The sequence below is a fragment of the Fusarium redolens genome (genome assembly GCF_020744475.1).
Source record: "Fusarium redolens strain MPI-CAGE-AT-0023 chromosome Unknown BKA55scaffold_1, whole genome shotgun sequence".
NCBI lineage: Eukaryota > Fungi > Ascomycota > Sordariomycetes > Hypocreales > Nectriaceae > Fusarium > Fusarium redolens.
Genome location: NW_025763664.1, coordinates 2,397,380 through 2,414,019, shown reverse-complemented (window position 1 = coordinate 2,414,019; position 16,640 = coordinate 2,397,380). Strand labels below are relative to the sequence as shown.

Here is a 16,640-nt window from a genome sequence, read left to right as displayed (position 1 = left end):
TATCCATGGCATATAACTCCAATAGATAATATGCATCATGTCTTTTTAACCGTTATCTTCATTGGCCTCACTTGCGCTTGGCATCGTGAACGGCCTTGATAATCTTCTCAACAACAGAGGGATCAGAAAGCTGTATGTTATGTTAGCTACAAACACCACTCGAGGTAAGCGGAGGAGATGACTCACAGTAGTAATATCTCCGAGCTGGTCCTCCTCACCAGCAACAATCTTCCTCAACACTCGTCGCATAATCTTGCCACTTCGTGTCTTGGGCATGTCAGGCACGACGTACACCGCCTTGGGAGCAGCGAAGGGACCAATGCTCTTGCGCACTTGGACAATAAGCTCCTTGCGCAGAGCATCACTTGACTCAACGCCCTCCTTGAGATCAACAAAGGCGTTGACAGCTTGGCCAGTAAGCTCATCAGCAATACCAACGACAGCTGCGTCAGCAACAGAGTGGTGCTCCAACAGAGCAGCCTCGATCTCAGCAGTGGACAGTCGGTGGCCGCTGACATTGACAACGTCGTCAACGCGGCCCCGAATCCAGTAGAAACCCTCGTGATCCCGAGCAGCTCCATCTCCAGTGAAGTAATAGCCCTTGTAGACATCAAGGTAAGTCTCTCTGTACCGGTTATGGGCTCCCCATACGGTGCGAGCCATGCTAGGCCAGGACTGCTTGAAGGTCAGCACACCCTCAACATCGTTGCCGTGAATCTCTTCGCCAGAAACAGGATCGATGAGAGCGGGCTCAACCCCAAAGAAGGGCAAAGAACAACTGCCGGGCTTGGTTGGTGTAATTCCAGCCAAGGGTGTGAGAACATGAGAGCCAGACTCGGTTTGCCAGTAAGTCTATAATCAATGTTAGCGGCGACCACCAAACTGATGCCTATGAGAAACTTACATCAACAATGTGGCACTCCTCCTTTCCAATAACTTCGAAATACCACTTCCAGATCTCAGCGGCGATAGGTTCACCGACTGAGCCCAGTACGCGAAGATGAGCGAACTTGCCACGAACATGCTCGTCACCGGCACGCTTCAGAAGTCTCAAGGCGGTGGGAGCAACGTAGAACTGAGTAACGTTGTGTCTCTCGATAATGTCCCAGTATCGCGAAAAGTTGGGGTAGGCAGGTGTACCCTCAAATACAACTGTGGATACACCGAGCATAAGAGGGGCATAAACGACATAGGTGTGCCGGTAATCCAGCCGACATCACCACCACAGAAGTATCTATCGCCCTCGTGGATGTCGAAGACATACTTGCCGGTCATAGCAGCGCCGAGGAGGTACCCGGCGGTTGTATGCAAGACACCCTTAGGCTTGCCAGTGGAGCCGGAGGTATAAAGGAGGAATAGAGGGTCCTCGGAAGCGACAGGCTCGGGAGGGAAGTAGTTGGGCCACTTCTCAACCTCCTCATGCCACCAGAAGTCACGGCCGCTGGTCCAGGGGATTTCTGAGCCAGTGCGCTTGTAGACAAGGACGTTCTCAACAGCAGGGCACTGCTTGAGAGCATCATCAACAATCTTCTTGGTGCCAATCAACTTGCCACCTCGCTTGCCTTCATCAGTTGTGATAACAACCTTGCAGCCGGCGTCAACAACACGGTCGCGAAGAGAGTCGGAAGAGAAACCAGCAAAGATAACGGAGTGCACGGCACCAATACGGACACATGCCATAAGAGCGATGATGGCCTCGGGAATCATAGGAAGGTAGATAGCAACGGTATCGCCCTTGCGGACGCCCATCTGCTTGAGAACCCAGGCGGTACGAGAGACCTCTCGGAGGAGCTCACCGTAGGTGACATTGCGACCCTCACTGGGCTCGTCGGCCTCATAAATGATGGCAACACGATCGGGGTCCTTGAAGGCATGACGGTCGACACAGTTGTATGAGGCATTCAGGCGACCCTCGTTAAAGTATGAGACATCGGCATTGAGAAGAGAACCACTTCGGGTGGTCTGGAAGTCGCGGTCCCAGGAGATGAGCTCGCGTGCGCGCTCAGCCCAGAACTTCTCGGGTTGAGTGATGGATTCCTTGTAAAGTCGCTTGTACTCCTCGAGGTCTATGAGAGTGGGTCAGCTCATGTTGAGGCTCCGGTGCGGAAGCCGGGATCACTTACTGGCAAGGTGGGGCCGGTGGGGATGCTCTGCCGGGTTACAAGGTTAGTATGAGCCAAGTAAACGGAGCACGATGGAGTCAAGAATAAGCAAAGAGCCACACAGCAGGGTCTAGCGGGAGACACTGCGGCGAGTAATTTCGCCTCAACAGAAAACAAAGGGGGCAATTGACATACTAGCAAACATGCGCTGAGGAGGGTCTAAGCTGAAAGTTAGCGATGCAGCTCCAACGAGAGGTAGAGTCGGTTGCGCAAACTTACGGTAGGTATCAACGAGATGAGCCTCAGCGACAACAGGAGCCTTTGTCTCTTGAGCGGGAGCGGGAGTCTCCTCAGCTCTCAATGAGACAGTTTCGGTGGCTGCAGGAGCGGGAACGGGAGAAGCAACGACAGCGGGGATAGCACTCTTGGGGAGAGACTCGGGAGCCGAAGTCCTGAGCTCCTGGGGCACTAGGGGTTGCTCGACGGCGGTTGCCATTGTGTCTGTCGTTGGGGGTTTATTTCAAAATAATTCTTTTTCGTTGAGCGTTGCGCCGGTGGGTGCAACGTCGATGGCGGGGTAGCGTGACCGTGGAGCTTGTCAGAACTGCTTGTACTTGCAGGACTTACAGCTTTCGGTGTTGCTGTTCGATGGAGGTACAGAGATCGCGCAGTTGAGTTGTAAGTATTGAATTGGAGGCGAGGTTGGAGATGGCAGTGAAGAGTAAAACAGAGAGAAGTGTTTAGTTGGATTTAGAGTAGGGGGAGGAGCTGGAGAAATAGTTGAGACGAATCCAGAGATTTGATGAGGTCCGGCTTGCGGGGGGAGCTTTCTTTATGGCAAATGGGTCCATCATCATTGGAAGGCCCGGCCGGCCGTTGTAACTTGTCACTGGTACCTGCACCAACTGGGATCAGTCTCAGTGGTGTTGGCACCAAACCCGAACTGCGGCCGGCGAACCGGGGGGGTCTTGCCGTGATCCTTTCCCCCGAGCCACCTCAAGTCCCGAATAGCCAGTAGTGAGTTAGCGACTCTCATCCACTAGCAATTCTGTAATAGTGCATACAAGTTTGATAGTCATTGCTGATCGTCACCAAAGATTCACATTGAATCCTCGGCATTCAGAGTGGCCAAAATACTTAGCACGGCATCTGCCCGTCAGCAATAGGACCTTGTAAATAATATGCGACTTGACGTCGCCATTACACAAATGCCAATGTGATATACAAAACATTGTGGACTGTGGCCGCTACATTTGAGAAGCCTTTTGTCGCACCCTCTATCCTATTTTCCTCCCGGCCATTCATCCATATCAGGCCGCATCGGTTCTATCCCGAAGCCCTACGCCCGAGAAAGAATGTATGGTTGGTTTCACTAGCTTTTGTCTTCCTTTGAACATGATGACCTGAATGCTAACATCTACTTTATTACCACTTTATCTCCACTATGCTGGTTATTCTTGTAATTTTCTACTTAAAACACATGCGTAGAGAAAGCTCACTTCGACTTGATTGAGATATATGCTGTAACTACGCAGTACTGCTCCCGATAATCAAGCTTGACCGTATCGTCTTCATGCCTTCAACAAGACGTTACCTAGCCATACTCATTGACGTGTCGCACTCTGCGTTGATAGTTATGAATTGGATTAAGAGAAATATACATACGATGAAAGTTAACTAGAAACGAGACTTTCTAATAGTATTGATCTTCTCAACCCCCAACGTTGGAGGCTCAGGCTACATAGTAACATGACTGCGAATCTGATAGCATCGACGATGCATTAGCACATCCACCTTTCAAGAATTGGCATCATCAAACCCCTGTACAAGCCAGCATGCCGAACTGTCTGCGGCAGCCGGATAGACCAATGCTCCAATTCCAACAGAAGATTATTTCTTAAATAGAACCGGTGATGTCAACATTGGATGTCAGCCAACAGACAGACAGCCAAAGCATGCACAATTAGGTACTCTCACCACCAGAGTAACATTCCGGCTACTGTGATTGATATTACAGATCATTACTCGGGAAGCATGAATGAACAGCCTTGAGAAGAGATGCATCCAACATGACGGAGCCGCTATGGGGCCGCACTGATAGCCAAAACGTGTTATGTGATTGATCGTAGTCACGAAGGAGGTGGAGTTTTGGGAGGCCGGCAATATAGTGGAACCCGGTTAAGGCGTTGCATTTCGCCAATGCAGGACAACACTGACCCTATCTGTCGACAACGAGCCGAGATCGCTACGACGATGAATGCCCTGTTCGAAAGGCTTTATGCTCTGATTCCTAACTGGTAATACTTCCAGCACTAATGTCTGCAACGGGATATACGGCGGATTTCCTTATCCACTGGTTGTTGTCTTATTGCCGTTTCGAGGCAATCGGTTTTAATGGGCTTCAATTGGACCCCACATTGTTATAGCGTGGCAGCTGCAGATGCCCCTCACACGCCCCCCGCATTGGGGTCAAGATTTGTGCAACTTGATTGGCCCATCTCAGCCTCCGACTTCGCCCCTTCATGGCTAAACATTCAGGGTCTAATTCCCTTGTGAGTTTCCTCAACAGAGTTGAGTTTGTTAGGACATTTCTGCTGTGCCTTTGCGGGTCTTTGTAGAAAGTACTGTACTCTGTACTTCCCTCTTTCGGGGAAAGTTTTACATATCTCTGATGCAGCACCTTTGGTACAGTATTAGAGATTGTGAACCAAAGTTACTCAAACACATATCACAAGTTTGGAGAACAGGACATTGTACTACGTACTACTGCATTCATCAACATGTGTACAACAGGCGTCCCAAAGATCACTGATTTCAAAGATCTTGTAACTACAAATAAAGACTAAAGTGATTCTCCGTGTCGCCGCTAGCTTCCCGCAAGATCGCCCATCATGATGACTGTCTCCAATTGGCATCTCCATGCCAATCCTTCAAAGTCAATCCCTGTCCCCATGCCCCAACGGTCGGTTCGACGTGCATCTCATAGCCGAAGCCACTGAACCCCAAGGATTGTGGCTTCACTTGTAATTCCAGCCACGCTTAAGATCTAGAATGTTGCCGGCTGGCCGTATCTTCGGGACTCGACCGAGATATTGTCAAAAAGTGATGCAATCAACGAATGGAACTTGTCCGTTTGCCATGACCGCCTGGCTTTTCCTATACAGTGTCTTGAACTTGTCACTCGTTTGAAAGACAGATCACGCACACACTACGGATGTCAGATCTGGCTCCTCCTCTCATCCAGCCGGTCTTCCTCACGAGTTCCCGCGGTTATCCTCAATGGTGAATGCGTCATCATACGGTACACTCGTGTCTTGCACTAAAGTTGCTGAGAAGGATACCGAGTACTCCCACATTCGCAATGGCACTTACTTGAACTTAATGGATCTCTCCTCGTCCTGGCTGCCGGAGAAGCTGAAAGACGAAGATGCTATAACTTGCCAAATAGGCATCTCTATATGAGATCAACAACAGACTTGGCATAATAAGCTTGTCAATATCAGCGATGCTCTCCAACATATGGGAATTTTAGCATAGCCAATGATACTCCTTCCGTTTCTCCATGCGTTCTAGCCAGGCACACGGTATCTAAACAAGGTTCCGTTTCCCCCTCCCCATTCCCCGCTTCATCATAACCCTCTCGCATCGGGTCCGGGGCTCCACGGCATTTTTCTGTAAGAGGGTATCTCAAGTTTGACTTTCAACGAGATTCGTATGTACTCTCGGGGCCAATATCTCTTGTTCAGTCACTTCACAATATGGCCATGGTTCTCGTTGACCAGCTTACATTTATATAATACATCATAAGAGTTATGACTGGTAGTGAGACAAAGTGAAGCATCGACGCGCATGTACCGTCGAGTTCTGTAGATTTGCTACATCAACCTTCCTAAACGCCGAGTATCCTCTGGTATAATTACATATCCATGCTCATCAAATACATCTCGACAATCCTCATGAACTTCGCCACGAAAGCTTCCAGATGGAATATAACTTTGGTTCCGGTCTTGATACGATGCTCATAGAAAGCCGCCCACTGAATGACCTCGCCCTTCAGCCCATCATCAATGAGGGCAATCAGCTTGAACGCCAAGGTCTTGAGGATAGTAGTGGGGGGGATGCAGTGTGTCAACAGATCGTAAAGCTTTGACCGCACCTGCAGGATCCTGGCTGGTGAGTGTTCTTCCAGGATCTCCTTTGCGATCTGGCCGATAAGGGCCTCCCAATCTGCCGGTGGGATGACTGTGCTATCAGTGACTTTCTCACTATCAATTAGGTTAGCTTTCACTTCACGCCACAGCCATCAACTGCTTTAGGGAAAATATACTTTTGTGCATGAACGGCTTCGTACATCAAGAGAGCTCGTCGAAGGTTTCGTCCACTCTCCTCTGCTATTCGCTTGTGAAGACCCTCCACAACGGGCCAACCCTCCTTCTTCGCCGATACGGCTAGCACATCACATATTTCCTCATGCGTTGGGGCCGCTACTCTGACCAGTAGAGTTCTTGAACGAATCGGAGCAATGATATTGGCAGTCGAGTTCGCCAAGAGGATAAGTCGTAAGTTGGGCGAATACTTCTCCATCGTTCGTCGCAGAGCTGCTTGTGCATCTCTCGTGAGGTGGTCTGCTTCGTTGATGACCACGACCTTGAATTTCTGCTTCGCTGATTGATCCACCTGTTGCGTTTGTGCAACCTCTTTTAGAAGGTCCTGAACAACAACTCTGTCATAGTTTCCAACGTCGGACGGGGTGATTTCGAGGTGGTAGACGGAGGCGACAATGTTGAACTCGAGCTTTCGATTGCTAGTCGTCTGGAATACTCGAGCATCGATTTTGATCTTCTCCACACCTGGTCCATAAAGCTCCTTCAGCGTAGCCACGATTCGAGTTTTCTTTCCAGCACCTGAAGGTCCGTACACAAGTAGATGAGGAAAGTCACCGCTCTGGGCCTGAAAGTGATACTAGTCAACAATGCTGTTCAGCCAGGCCAGGTTTATTGACTTACAAGAGAGCGAAGTCGATCTGACAACTCATTGTGGTATGTGAGGGCCTCGAGAGACCGAGGTCGGTGCTTGTCAACAATAAGTGCCATCGTGGTAGCTGCCTGGTCTGGAAGTGAGAATTGTGTCGAGACAGTTTTTTGGGAAATGGGGGAAGACGCGTTGTCGCGTAAAGTGGCAGGGTGGATGATGTCTAGAATATGAGGTGGTCCGTGCACAGCTTTCAACTGTAACAACCGTTCAGCAGGCAACGAACATAAGGTAGGATATGGCACAGGTTGAAATTGTTTGGCACGAAGAAAGCACTGATGCTTTTCAAGAAGAGATGAACATTAGCATTGGTTCTATGCCGTTGTAAATTTATTTAATATAAATATCATTTTGTTTATTTCCAGAATTAGTAGATCCTGAATTTGGTATTCATACAAGTTACAACAGCAGATCTACACCTTCTATAATGTACATGGCATTGTCTCATCATTCCAACCTCTAGGGATTGCGGGAAGCCTCAGAAGTGCTCCCGACCAGAGTCTCAGTTGTAGGCGAGGAAGCCTCCAGTAGTTCAACGGGAGCAATGTGTCGTCGAGGTCTCTTCAACTCTTCTAGAGTCACGCCATCCAACTTGGTGATACCAACCATGGGTGGCTCTCCCTTCTTGACAAATTCCCATTGACCTGAAATTTGTAATTAGTCATGCTCAATAAAAAAGGTTGTAAGATATTTACCAGGCAGCTTGTTACCAGCCAAGCGGAAAGCATCTCTCACAACTTGCTCGTGAAGCCGTCCTCGGATTTCGAACAGAATCTGGCTAACAGCCATTCGGGTCGCCCAATGATCGAATGAACCTTTACCCTTACCCATACGCATCTATAAAACCATGAGCCAATGTTCCCCTCAAGTCCAGAAAGGCCATCCTTACATCGTTACCGCTGACATATACACCGACGTTACAGTTCTTTCGCTTGTACAATCGGTATTTTTGCCCTCGAAGTCGCACTTTAATGGTGTCCTCGGCCATCTTCAACTGCTTGGCGCTGATTCTTCGGTGGTGATCCGTCATTCGCAGACCATAGTCGCCCCAAATCACTGTCGTACCCTTTGTCGAACCACCTGTAGCCACGCGAGGCCGTCCCTTTGCCATCTTCTTCTTTCGGTTCAAGTTTGGCTCAAGCCAGTTGCCCAACATCGAGGGGGTCGTCGAAAAGGCTCGGACATTTTGAGGTTGTCGAATCGCATCAAGGGTCTTCGAAGACTGCTGGAGAGGGGCACGAAGTTGTCGGAGAGGCGAAGAGGCGCACAACCTCAAGCCTTGGAAAGCATTGAGCAATGCCGATGTGTTCGCGGGCTTCATGGCGGCGACCGGAGTTGACTTGAAGCTGCCTCGAACAACGGAGCTCCAGAAAATCTTCCCGATGCCGAAGGTGGACTGATGTTGAGGCCTAAATTTCAAGGCCCACAAACCTGGAACCACTTTAGCTAGCAGTCACGGACCTCGCGTCAGCTTCGCGTTTGATAGGAGCTACCGTGCACGTCACTAGACTCGGACTTCTAGGCAGCTCCTTGATTGCCTGGGATTCACGTTATCAATCCTCACCCAGGCAACATCGGCGTATGCCATTAAAAAGGTCGATGCGGTTCTTCAATCATAAGTAAAACAAGAAGAAAAAAAAAAAAAGAAAGAAAGATCGCGAAAATGCCTTCTGATATCCGGTCTTTCTTTGGACCAAAGGGTGGTGGCGCCCCAAAACCTGCCCCAAGAAAAGCTGAGGAGCTGGCCAAGAGCAAGCGTACAAGTAGGCCAAATGATACTACTCTTGAACTATAACGGTACTAATATAAGTCTAGAGGGAAGAAAGGTTGTTGAAGATAGCGACGACGACGAAGATGAAGCAGTAGAGTATGTTGTTTTGCTTCCACTTGTTGTTACAATCAAGCTGATCTTGTAGCAGAGTGCAAAAGTCTACCCCCAAACCCGCACCAAAGAGAAAATCCAAGTTTGTCTTTGACTTCTATCTCGTCAATTGCCCTCTAATTGACTTTTTACAGGGAGGAGGAACCTAAAGGCGTGACCATTTCTGCTGATGACTACTTCGCTTCGGCAAAGAACAGCAAGCCTACAAGTTCAGCAACACCCAAAAAGCCTGCAGCCAGGCCTGATATTCCGGTTCGATCAAGTCCCCGAGCAAAGCCCACTGCATCGAAGGCAGCGGCAGCGGCACCAGCGAAGAATGGCAAAACCCCTGCTTCACGAAAAGCAACAACTTCCTACTCACGCCAAAATGTGGATCAGGATTCTGATGCTTACATGGATGACGGAGATGAAGACGACGAAGATATCTTTGCAGCCGATGCCAAGGGTGGGAGTAAGCGCAAGAATGACGACTACGAGGAGGACGAATCCGAGGATGAGGAACTTCCTAAGCCAAAGCGAGTAGCTACCCGAGGCCGCCCATCCGCCGTCAAGAAGGAAGAGAAGGAAGAAGAAGTCAAGCCTGCAGCGAAAGGTAGAAAACGAAAATCTTTATCCGAAGACTCGGAAGAGTCTGAAGAAGAGGCTCCACGCAAGAAAGCGGCTACAGCCAAACCTAAACCTGCAGCCAAACCTCGGGCTTCACGAAAGAAGAATGACGAACCTGAAGATGACGAGATCAAGGATATTCTCGACAGTGTTGCAACCGTTCGTGCCCCTACACCACCACCCAAGGATTCCAATGCCAAGTTTGATTGGCGAAAGAACGCATTTGGAGGTGGTAATGCATCTGCTCAGCCATCTGCAGGTGCAGCTGAGCTTCCCGAAGGCGCAGATGAATGCCTGACTGGCCTTAGCTTTGTCTTTACTGGTGTTTTGCAAACCATCAGTCGTGATGAGGGACAAGCTCTTGTTAAGAGGTATGGTGGTAAAGTCGTCGGCCAGCCAAGCAGCAAGACAAGTTTTGTGGTTTTGGGAGAAGACGCGGGGCCAAGTAAGTTGGCAAAGATTAAGTCTATCGGAATCAAGACAATTGACGAGAACGGACTTTTCGACTTGATCCGCAAACTTCCTGCATTTGGAGGTGGGGGCAGAGGGGCTCAGAAGGCCCAGGAGAAGAAAAAGGCAGATGAAGACAAAGTCAAGAAACAAGTTGCAGAGATGGAGGCCGAAGAGAAGGCTCGAAAGGCAGAGGCTGCGAAGGCGGCCAAAAAAGCGGCTGCCGCTGGAGGTCCTCCCGTGAAGGCTGCTGCGGCACCCCCCGTCCAGCTACTGACTTCAAAGTATGCGCCCACACAGCTCGGTCATATTTGTGGCAATAAGGCCCAAGTCGAAAAGATCCAAAATTGGCTCAGAAACTGGCCGAAACACAAGAAATACAACTTTCAAAGAAGAGGTGCTGACGGGATGGGTGGCGAGCGCGCCATCATCATATCTGGCCCCCCTGGAATCGGCAAGACAACAGCGGCTCACCTAGCTGCGAAGCTGGAGGGGTATGACGTTTTGGAGAGCAACGCGAGTGATGCTCGAAGCAAGAAGCTCGTCGAAAATGGAGTGAGCGATGTGATGAACAATACATCGCTTCTCGGATACTTTGCTGGAGATGGCAAGGATGTTGATGCAACCAAGAAGAAGATTGTTCTCATCATGGATGAGGTTGACGGTATGTCTGCGGGTGATCGAGGCGGTGTCGGTGCTTTGGCAAAGTTCTGCAAAAAGACACAGGTTCCTCTGATACTCATCTGCAACGAGCGAAGACTACCCAAGATGAAGCCTTTCGACCATGTAGCTTTCGACATTCGATTCAATCGCCCAACAGTGGACCAAGTTCGATCTCGCGTCATGACTATTTGCCATAGAGAAGGGCTCAAGCTTCCTCCTTCTGTGGTAGATGCCCTCATCGAGGGAAGCAACAAGGATATTCGACAGATCATCAATATGATTTCTACAGCGAAATTAGACCAGACAAGTATGGACTTCGACCAGAGCAAGGCCATGTCGAAGGCTTGGGAAAAACATGTCATCCTCAAACCGTGGGACATCTGTCAAAAGATGTTGGCAGGTGGGCTGTTTACCCCCGCAAGCAAATCAACGCTTAATGACAAGATTGAGCTCTATTTCAACGACCACGAGTTCAGTTATCTTATGATTCAAGAGAACTATCTCCGAACAAAACCTATGGCGCTAAATGGAAAGGGCTATAACCAACGTGAGCTCAAGCTCAAAGCTCTCGAGCTGTTCGATAATGCAGCGGAGAGCATCAGCGACGGAGACCTTGTCGATCGCATGATCCACGGACCTCAGCAACATTGGAGCCTGATGCCCACACATGCCGTGTTTAGTACGGTCCGCCCTGCCAGCTTTATAGCAGGCCAGCTCATGGGCTCCAACTTCACATCGTGGCTGGGCAACAATAGCAAATACGGAAGGTTGGGCAGATCGATTCGAGAGGTTCACTCTCATATGCGCCTCAGATCTTCTGGTGACCATAACGAGATTCGCCAGCAGTACCTTCCTATCCTTTGGACACAGCTTGTAGATCGTCTACAAAAGCAGGGTAACGAGGCTGTGCCAGAGGTCATTGATCTGATGGATAGTTACTTCTTGACTCGCGAAGATTTCGATGCTGTTCAGGAACTTGGTGTCGGACCGATGGACGAGGAACATGTCAAGATTGAGACCAAGACCAAAGCTGCTTTCACCCGAACGTAAGTTGGCCATTTACCCATGTTCCGATATGCAACTAACGAGCTCTTCAGATACAATGCAATGAGCCATCCAATTCCTTTCATGAAGGCCAGCAATGTCGTTGCTCCCAAGGCGCAGCCCAAGGAGGTCCCTGATCTTGAGGAGGCTGTCGAAGATGATGATGCCGAGGCAGTCGAGGTACCCGAAGTCGACGAAGAAGATGACGAAATCGATTTCAAGAAGGACAAGTATATCAAAAAACCGAAAGCCAAGAAAGCCACCAAGAAGGCGACCAAGGCTGCTGCCGACGACGAGGAAGACGACGAGGACAAACCTAAGCGAGGGCGATCTAAGGCCAAGGCTACCAGTGCCAAGGGTAAGGGGAAGAAGTAAATGACGGTCGAGTTTCTGCGTCGCATTGGTATAACAGATAATATTCAGATGTGATTCATTGTAAGCAAGAGGCATATCACACTCAGTTAGTGTTTAGTATGGAGGCGAGATCGGGAAAAAGGAGTCAACGGTAACGAGCCAGCCCTCGTTGTATTATAGATTTCTAGTAATAACTAAGAAATGGGATTCGGACACTCTGATAACAGTCATAAAAATAGCAAGAATTTGATCTGTGGATGCACTTTGAAGTCCCAGTAACTTTTGATTAAGAAAGTTATAGATGAGCATGTCGCATGATCAACTGAAAAGTTTCTAGTGCTTGTGTTATGTCTCTTGTCTTCATTCAGGACCATGAAATTGTACGTACTGTGTAAATACAGCTGAGATTCGCTAGAGAGGATCGGCCCTGTTGTCACTGGCAGCGTCACTGAAGCTGCCAGTGCCAACCGTCCATGACCCTATTCCCACTTTGCATTACCAGTTGCTGCCGGCTGCCAGGGACAATAGCAGTGGCAGCCAGAATGATTCATGCTCATTTCTTCAAAACAAGCGCATCCCACTCCATTATATATTCTACTTCTGTTCCCTCCATCTATTGTTTTTCTTCCTTCTCTTCTCTTCATCACACTCGACTTCCTCACCCTCAGTACCAAAACATCATCCCAAGAACCTAACATTGACACTTCATCTCACAACAATCCCCGAATTCCCTTCTACCTATCATCATCACCATCATCACCACCCACTACATTTCTCCGAATTATCTTTCACGATGCAGGGCTTTGCATCCTACCCTGCTGCTCTTGGGAGCAGCAAATGGATCCCGAGCTGCCTAGTTAAGCACCGATATGACGATGGCATCCATGTCCGAACTTCCACGAGTAAGTCGATACCAATATGTTGTCTTCTGTTACGTCAAGAGCATCATACTAATATTATGGTAGGACCTTCTTCGCAGCAAGAAGCCAAATTCCGTGACTTTGTAAAGAAGAGTAAAGCTGAGCTGAGAAGTAAGTTTCAGACCCATCCGCCAACGGATACCAGAAACATGCTAGATCACATGCTGACTGACATTTCAAGATGTATTCTCTACGAATGAAAAGAAAAAGTCCGAGGCGGGCGTAGACGGTATGCACCCAACATTATTGTTTGCCTGTTGGCTCAACTAACCTCTGTTCGTCTAGAACTACCAAACACACACGACAATCTCCCAGAGAGAAAGAATAACAAATCAACCTGGGAAAAACTATTCGACACTAAGTCGGGAAACAAACTCCACAAGCGAACAAAGTCCACACCTGGTAACACTCACGTCCCGCATCAGCTTGATCCCATTATCGAAGTCGGTGAAAGTGGCGAGACACAAGCCAACCTCACCTCTTCCAACACCTCATCGCGAAAGCCTGTTGGTGAGAACCCTCAGTGCTCTACTAATCGTCAGGCGAATGGCGACGACGTGTCTATTTTGACAACATGCACAGCTATCATACAGCAAGCCAACCTTCAGGGCGTCTCTGAGGGAAACACCCGTGATGCCGTTATCAACGATGAAATCGCAGCGATCGACGGGCAAAACTGTACATCCAACCCATCCACGCATCTCAGCAGTGGAAACTCAAACACTACTGAAGACGAATATCCTTCCAAAGAAGAAAGCGACAACACATCAGATGGCTATGGAGCTTCACTGGCACGTTGCGAGCTTCTCACATCTCAAAGAGAACCCATTGTTGCTCTACAGAAAGAGATTACTCTACAGACAGAGATTGCTGTGCAGGAACGCATTGCTCTATAGGAAGAGCATGTTCGACAGGAAGAGATGAACAACAAACTCACGAGTAAATCATCGTCAAAATTCTCATTGAGATCCGTCTTGAGTGTGTTCATGGGTAGCGACAAGTTTGACGAAGAAGCAAAATCCAAGAGTGATGGGAACAGAAAATTGAAACGCAAGGGCCGATTATCTCCTCGATTGAAAACATTGTTGATTGGAAAGACCAAGTCGGAGTCTTCTACCAAGAACCATTCCCAATCATCATCGCAAGATCTCGACCAGAGTGATGGCCAACTTGCCAATCAAACCGTCAAGTAAGTATTCTTTGCAGATGTGTTAAATTTGATCGAGAAGACTAACAACATGTTTACAGGCAGGATGAAACATTCAAGGGCCTCGATTGGGAGCTCCCAGTCGGGAAAAATGAAATGGGCCAGCTTATTCGAGAGTTCTCTGGCGACCTCAACACTTTCACGCAGGATCCGGCTTATAAGACCCTTGTATCCCCAAAGGCTCCGAGCCTCCAGTCATATCCATCAGAGTTTGATCTTTCCATGGACCACAATCTCCTCCCTCGACCTGCGATGACCCCGACCTTATATTTCCATGCTCAAGGCCATGACCATCAGGAGGACGATGAGTCTATGAGCCACGACACTCTGGTTGCTAAGGCAGTTCACATTGAGAACAAAAAGGCGCGGCTTGTAGAAATCAAGACTGGATCTGACCGAACTGTGAACCAAGGTACTCGCGCCGAAGCAAACCAGAATCAAGTTCAGCAAGAAGTAGGTCAATCAGGCAACGAACCAGTCGACCGTGATACAACCAACGGTAAGCTTACACAAGTCTTTTTCTCGTACAAACTAACAACTCCTAGATGTGCACCCACCGCGGACCTGGCAGCACGGAGGAGAGCCTATAGAGGTCGAGACTGTTGAAGAGGTAAGTTTGCTGTGGTATTGGCTAGGACATAACCGGGATCAGACGTCTGACTGTCAACTATAGGCATATGCCCGTCACCGAAGTAGTCTTGCAACCGTTGATCGAATTCGCAGCATAGGGCTGCTTGGACCAAGCATCGACGAAACGCAATCGGTCGCCAACGACGAACCCAAAGAGTTGGACGAACAGCGATTGGTGCCAGAGATGACAGAATACTTTGAGCTCCCGCCCAATAAAGTCGCTTCCAATGAATCTTTGATCGCTGCCACAAAAACCTCTCAAGTTATCCAGAGTGTCGAGCATCAGAACACCAACCTTCAGTGCGAGGGGCAGAACAGTCCAGAAACAAAGGTCGAGGACATTGACGGTGCCAGTGACCAAACTGAGTTTATCCTGACAAGAGTCAGAAACGAGAACAGATTCCTCACTGAGGGATGGTATTACCAGGAACCACTGAACGACAAATAGTACTTCGCCGACACTGATGACATGGTATCCGAATTACAGGGATTCGAGGATGAAGCACTTCCAGAGGATACTACTCCGGGAAAACCAGCCACGGAGGCTTTGATGAAGAACCACGAGGTAGAGAGGCTTTCCGACTTTTTCGCAACCCTCCAGAACGTCCGGAACGAAAGCCCTGAGCGATTGATCGGTAAGTTGACATATGCTGCTCTCTCATCGACCTACTAACTCGCATAGCTGCTCGCGATTCTAGAGCTGTGATCACTTGGCGAGATGAAATTGCCGAGTTGACCTCGAACGGCGAGATGATTCGTGACGACGAAGCAGAACAGCTGTACCAACAAGCTCCTTCAGCTGCTGGGAGTGACGGAGCATTGTCTGTTATGACTTGCAAGCCTAGCCGAGTAAGTCTATATCCCCTTTTGTCTTACAGCTTTTGATGCTAATATGAAACCCCAGGCTGAACTCGAAGACGCCCTCGCGCACCCAGAAGCGCCCGTTATCCAGGGCTATGAACCACGAATGGCCCTCGACGAATGCGATCGTATCCAGATATCTATTCACATAGATTCCTTGGCAAAGGCCAAATACACTTCTCAGATCCAACCGGCTATGTCCCGAAATGAAATCATCTTGGACGAGTGGGATCGAGCAGATGCCGTGGCCTCTATACACAAACGCAACCAGCAGCGAAAGCTGAAGCAGGAACACGAACAGAGCGAGGAGGCCGCTCATCGCCGACGACTCAAGATTTACCGATCTGTGGAAAAGCATATCGTTGAGGGCGGGCGCGTTGCAGTCCGACTCAATCGTGAGGCAAGCGACGCCTTTCGAATGTGCGAGTACCTGGATAGCGATTATGAAAGGATGAAGGGAGATATTCTCCGCTATTCCGAATCTTGTGGCCATGAGCCCCTGGACAACCTGCAACATGCGGTCGCTCTCATCCGGAAAACGGAGCAGGAAGAAGGAATCACGTACCGCAAGTATGAGCTGTTCGAACCTGTCGACCTTGAGAGCCCCGAATCCGTGGTAGCCGCCCACCATGGCCGCGATTATCATGACATCGCTGCTGACCATGTCGACAAGACTGTCGATCCCACCAACGAGTTTTTCTAGTCTCCTATCAGCAGGAATGGGAGATGAAGAAGCAGAGAAAAGTGACAAAAGAAGAAGAAGAAAAAAACGAGGAAAGATACAACAAAACTTATAAAAAAAAAGGCACTTACTGCAGAGCTCTGCAAAACCCATCTGACAGGAATACCCCTGTTTGGATGAAGCTCTCTCTAAACTACTTGTTTACCAC

General features: G+C 49.0%; 5 protein-coding genes across 5 annotated transcripts; 2 read left to right on the top strand and 3 right to left on the bottom strand.

Annotated features, from left to right (window-relative positions):
- Positions 1–67: 67 nt before the first annotated feature.
- On the bottom strand, positions 68–2,598 carry BKA55DRAFT_588374 (uncharacterized protein; the record flags this gene model as incomplete). Its single annotated transcript, XM_046194777.1, has 7 exons — positions 68–130; positions 187–852; positions 905–1,152; positions 1,221–2,066; positions 2,124–2,150; positions 2,298–2,321; positions 2,382–2,598. The coding sequence occupies 7 exons, from the start codon at positions 2,596–2,598 to the stop codon at positions 68–70; spliced, it is 2,091 nt and encodes a 696-aa protein (XP_046056512.1).
- A 3,420-nt stretch (positions 2,599–6,018) lies between these two features.
- BKA55DRAFT_532380 (P-loop containing nucleoside triphosphate hydrolase protein) lies at positions 6,019–7,195 on the bottom strand (the record flags this gene model as incomplete). Its single annotated transcript, XM_046189329.1, has 3 exons — positions 6,019–6,367; positions 6,430–7,052; positions 7,109–7,195. The coding sequence occupies 3 exons, from the start codon at positions 7,193–7,195 to the stop codon at positions 6,019–6,021; spliced, it is 1,059 nt and encodes a 352-aa protein (XP_046056511.1).
- Positions 7,196–7,254: 59 nt separating this feature from the next.
- On the bottom strand, positions 7,255–8,559 carry BKA55DRAFT_549498 (ribosomal protein L10e/L16). Its single transcript, XM_046191220.1, has 3 exons — positions 8,023–8,559; positions 7,829–7,970; positions 7,255–7,777 (listed from the first exon to the last, which is right to left on the bottom strand). The coding sequence occupies exons 1-3, from the start codon at positions 8,452–8,454 to the stop codon at positions 7,593–7,595; spliced, it is 759 nt and encodes a 252-aa protein (XP_046056510.1). The 5' UTR covers positions 8,455–8,559; the 3' UTR covers positions 7,255–7,592.
- Positions 8,560–8,581: 22 nt separating this feature from the next.
- BKA55DRAFT_549495 (replication factor RFC1 C terminal domain-containing protein) lies at positions 8,582–12,392 on the top strand. The gene is made up of 5 exons (XM_046191219.1): positions 8,582–8,896; positions 8,949–9,000; positions 9,053–9,097; positions 9,150–11,780; positions 11,832–12,392. The coding sequence occupies exons 1-5, from the start codon at positions 8,797–8,799 to the stop codon at positions 12,151–12,153; spliced, it is 3,150 nt and encodes a 1,049-aa protein (XP_046056509.1). The 5' UTR covers positions 8,582–8,796; the 3' UTR covers positions 12,154–12,392.
- Positions 12,393–12,925: 533 nt separating this feature from the next.
- BKA55DRAFT_497118 (uncharacterized protein) lies at positions 12,926–16,453 on the top strand (the record flags this gene model as incomplete). The annotated part of the gene is made up of 10 exons (XM_046186435.1): positions 12,926–13,034; positions 13,098–13,163; positions 13,234–13,281; positions 13,338–13,924; positions 13,955–14,241; positions 14,301–14,758; positions 14,805–14,869; positions 15,338–15,524; positions 15,572–15,738; positions 15,794–16,453. 10 exons carry the CDS (start codon positions 12,926–12,928, stop codon positions 16,451–16,453), a joined length of 2,634 nt encoding a protein of 877 aa, XP_046056508.1.
- Between the last annotated feature and the right edge of the window lie 187 nt (positions 16,454–16,640).

What these genes read in the sequence shown, in the direction of transcription:
- BKA55DRAFT_549498 (XM_046191220.1), bottom strand. Translation starts at nt 8,454, where the DNA reads ATGAAGCCCGCGAACACATCGGCATTGCTCAATGCTTTCCAAGGCTTG. An exon ending in TATATGTCAGCGGTAACGAT is followed by an intron (nt 7,971 to 8,022) that starts GTAAGGATGGCC and finishes ATGGTTTTATAG; the next exon opens with ATGCGTATGGGTAAGGGTAA. An exon ending in GGCTGGTAACAAGCTGCCTG is followed by an intron (nt 7,778 to 7,828) that starts GTAAATATCTTA and finishes TACAAATTTCAG; the next exon opens with GTCAATGGGAATTTGTCAAG.
- BKA55DRAFT_549495 (XM_046191219.1), top strand. Translation starts at nt 8,797, where the DNA reads ATGCCTTCTGATATCCGGTCTTTCTTTGGACCAAAGGGTGGTGGCGCC. An exon ending in GACGAAGATGAAGCAGTAGA is followed by an intron (nt 9,001 to 9,052) that starts GTATGTTGTTTT and finishes ATCTTGTAGCAG; the next exon opens with AGTGCAAAAGTCTACCCCCA. An exon ending in AAAGCTGCTTTCACCCGAAC is followed by an intron (nt 11,781 to 11,831) that starts GTAAGTTGGCCA and finishes CGAGCTCTTCAG; the next exon opens with ATACAATGCAATGAGCCATC.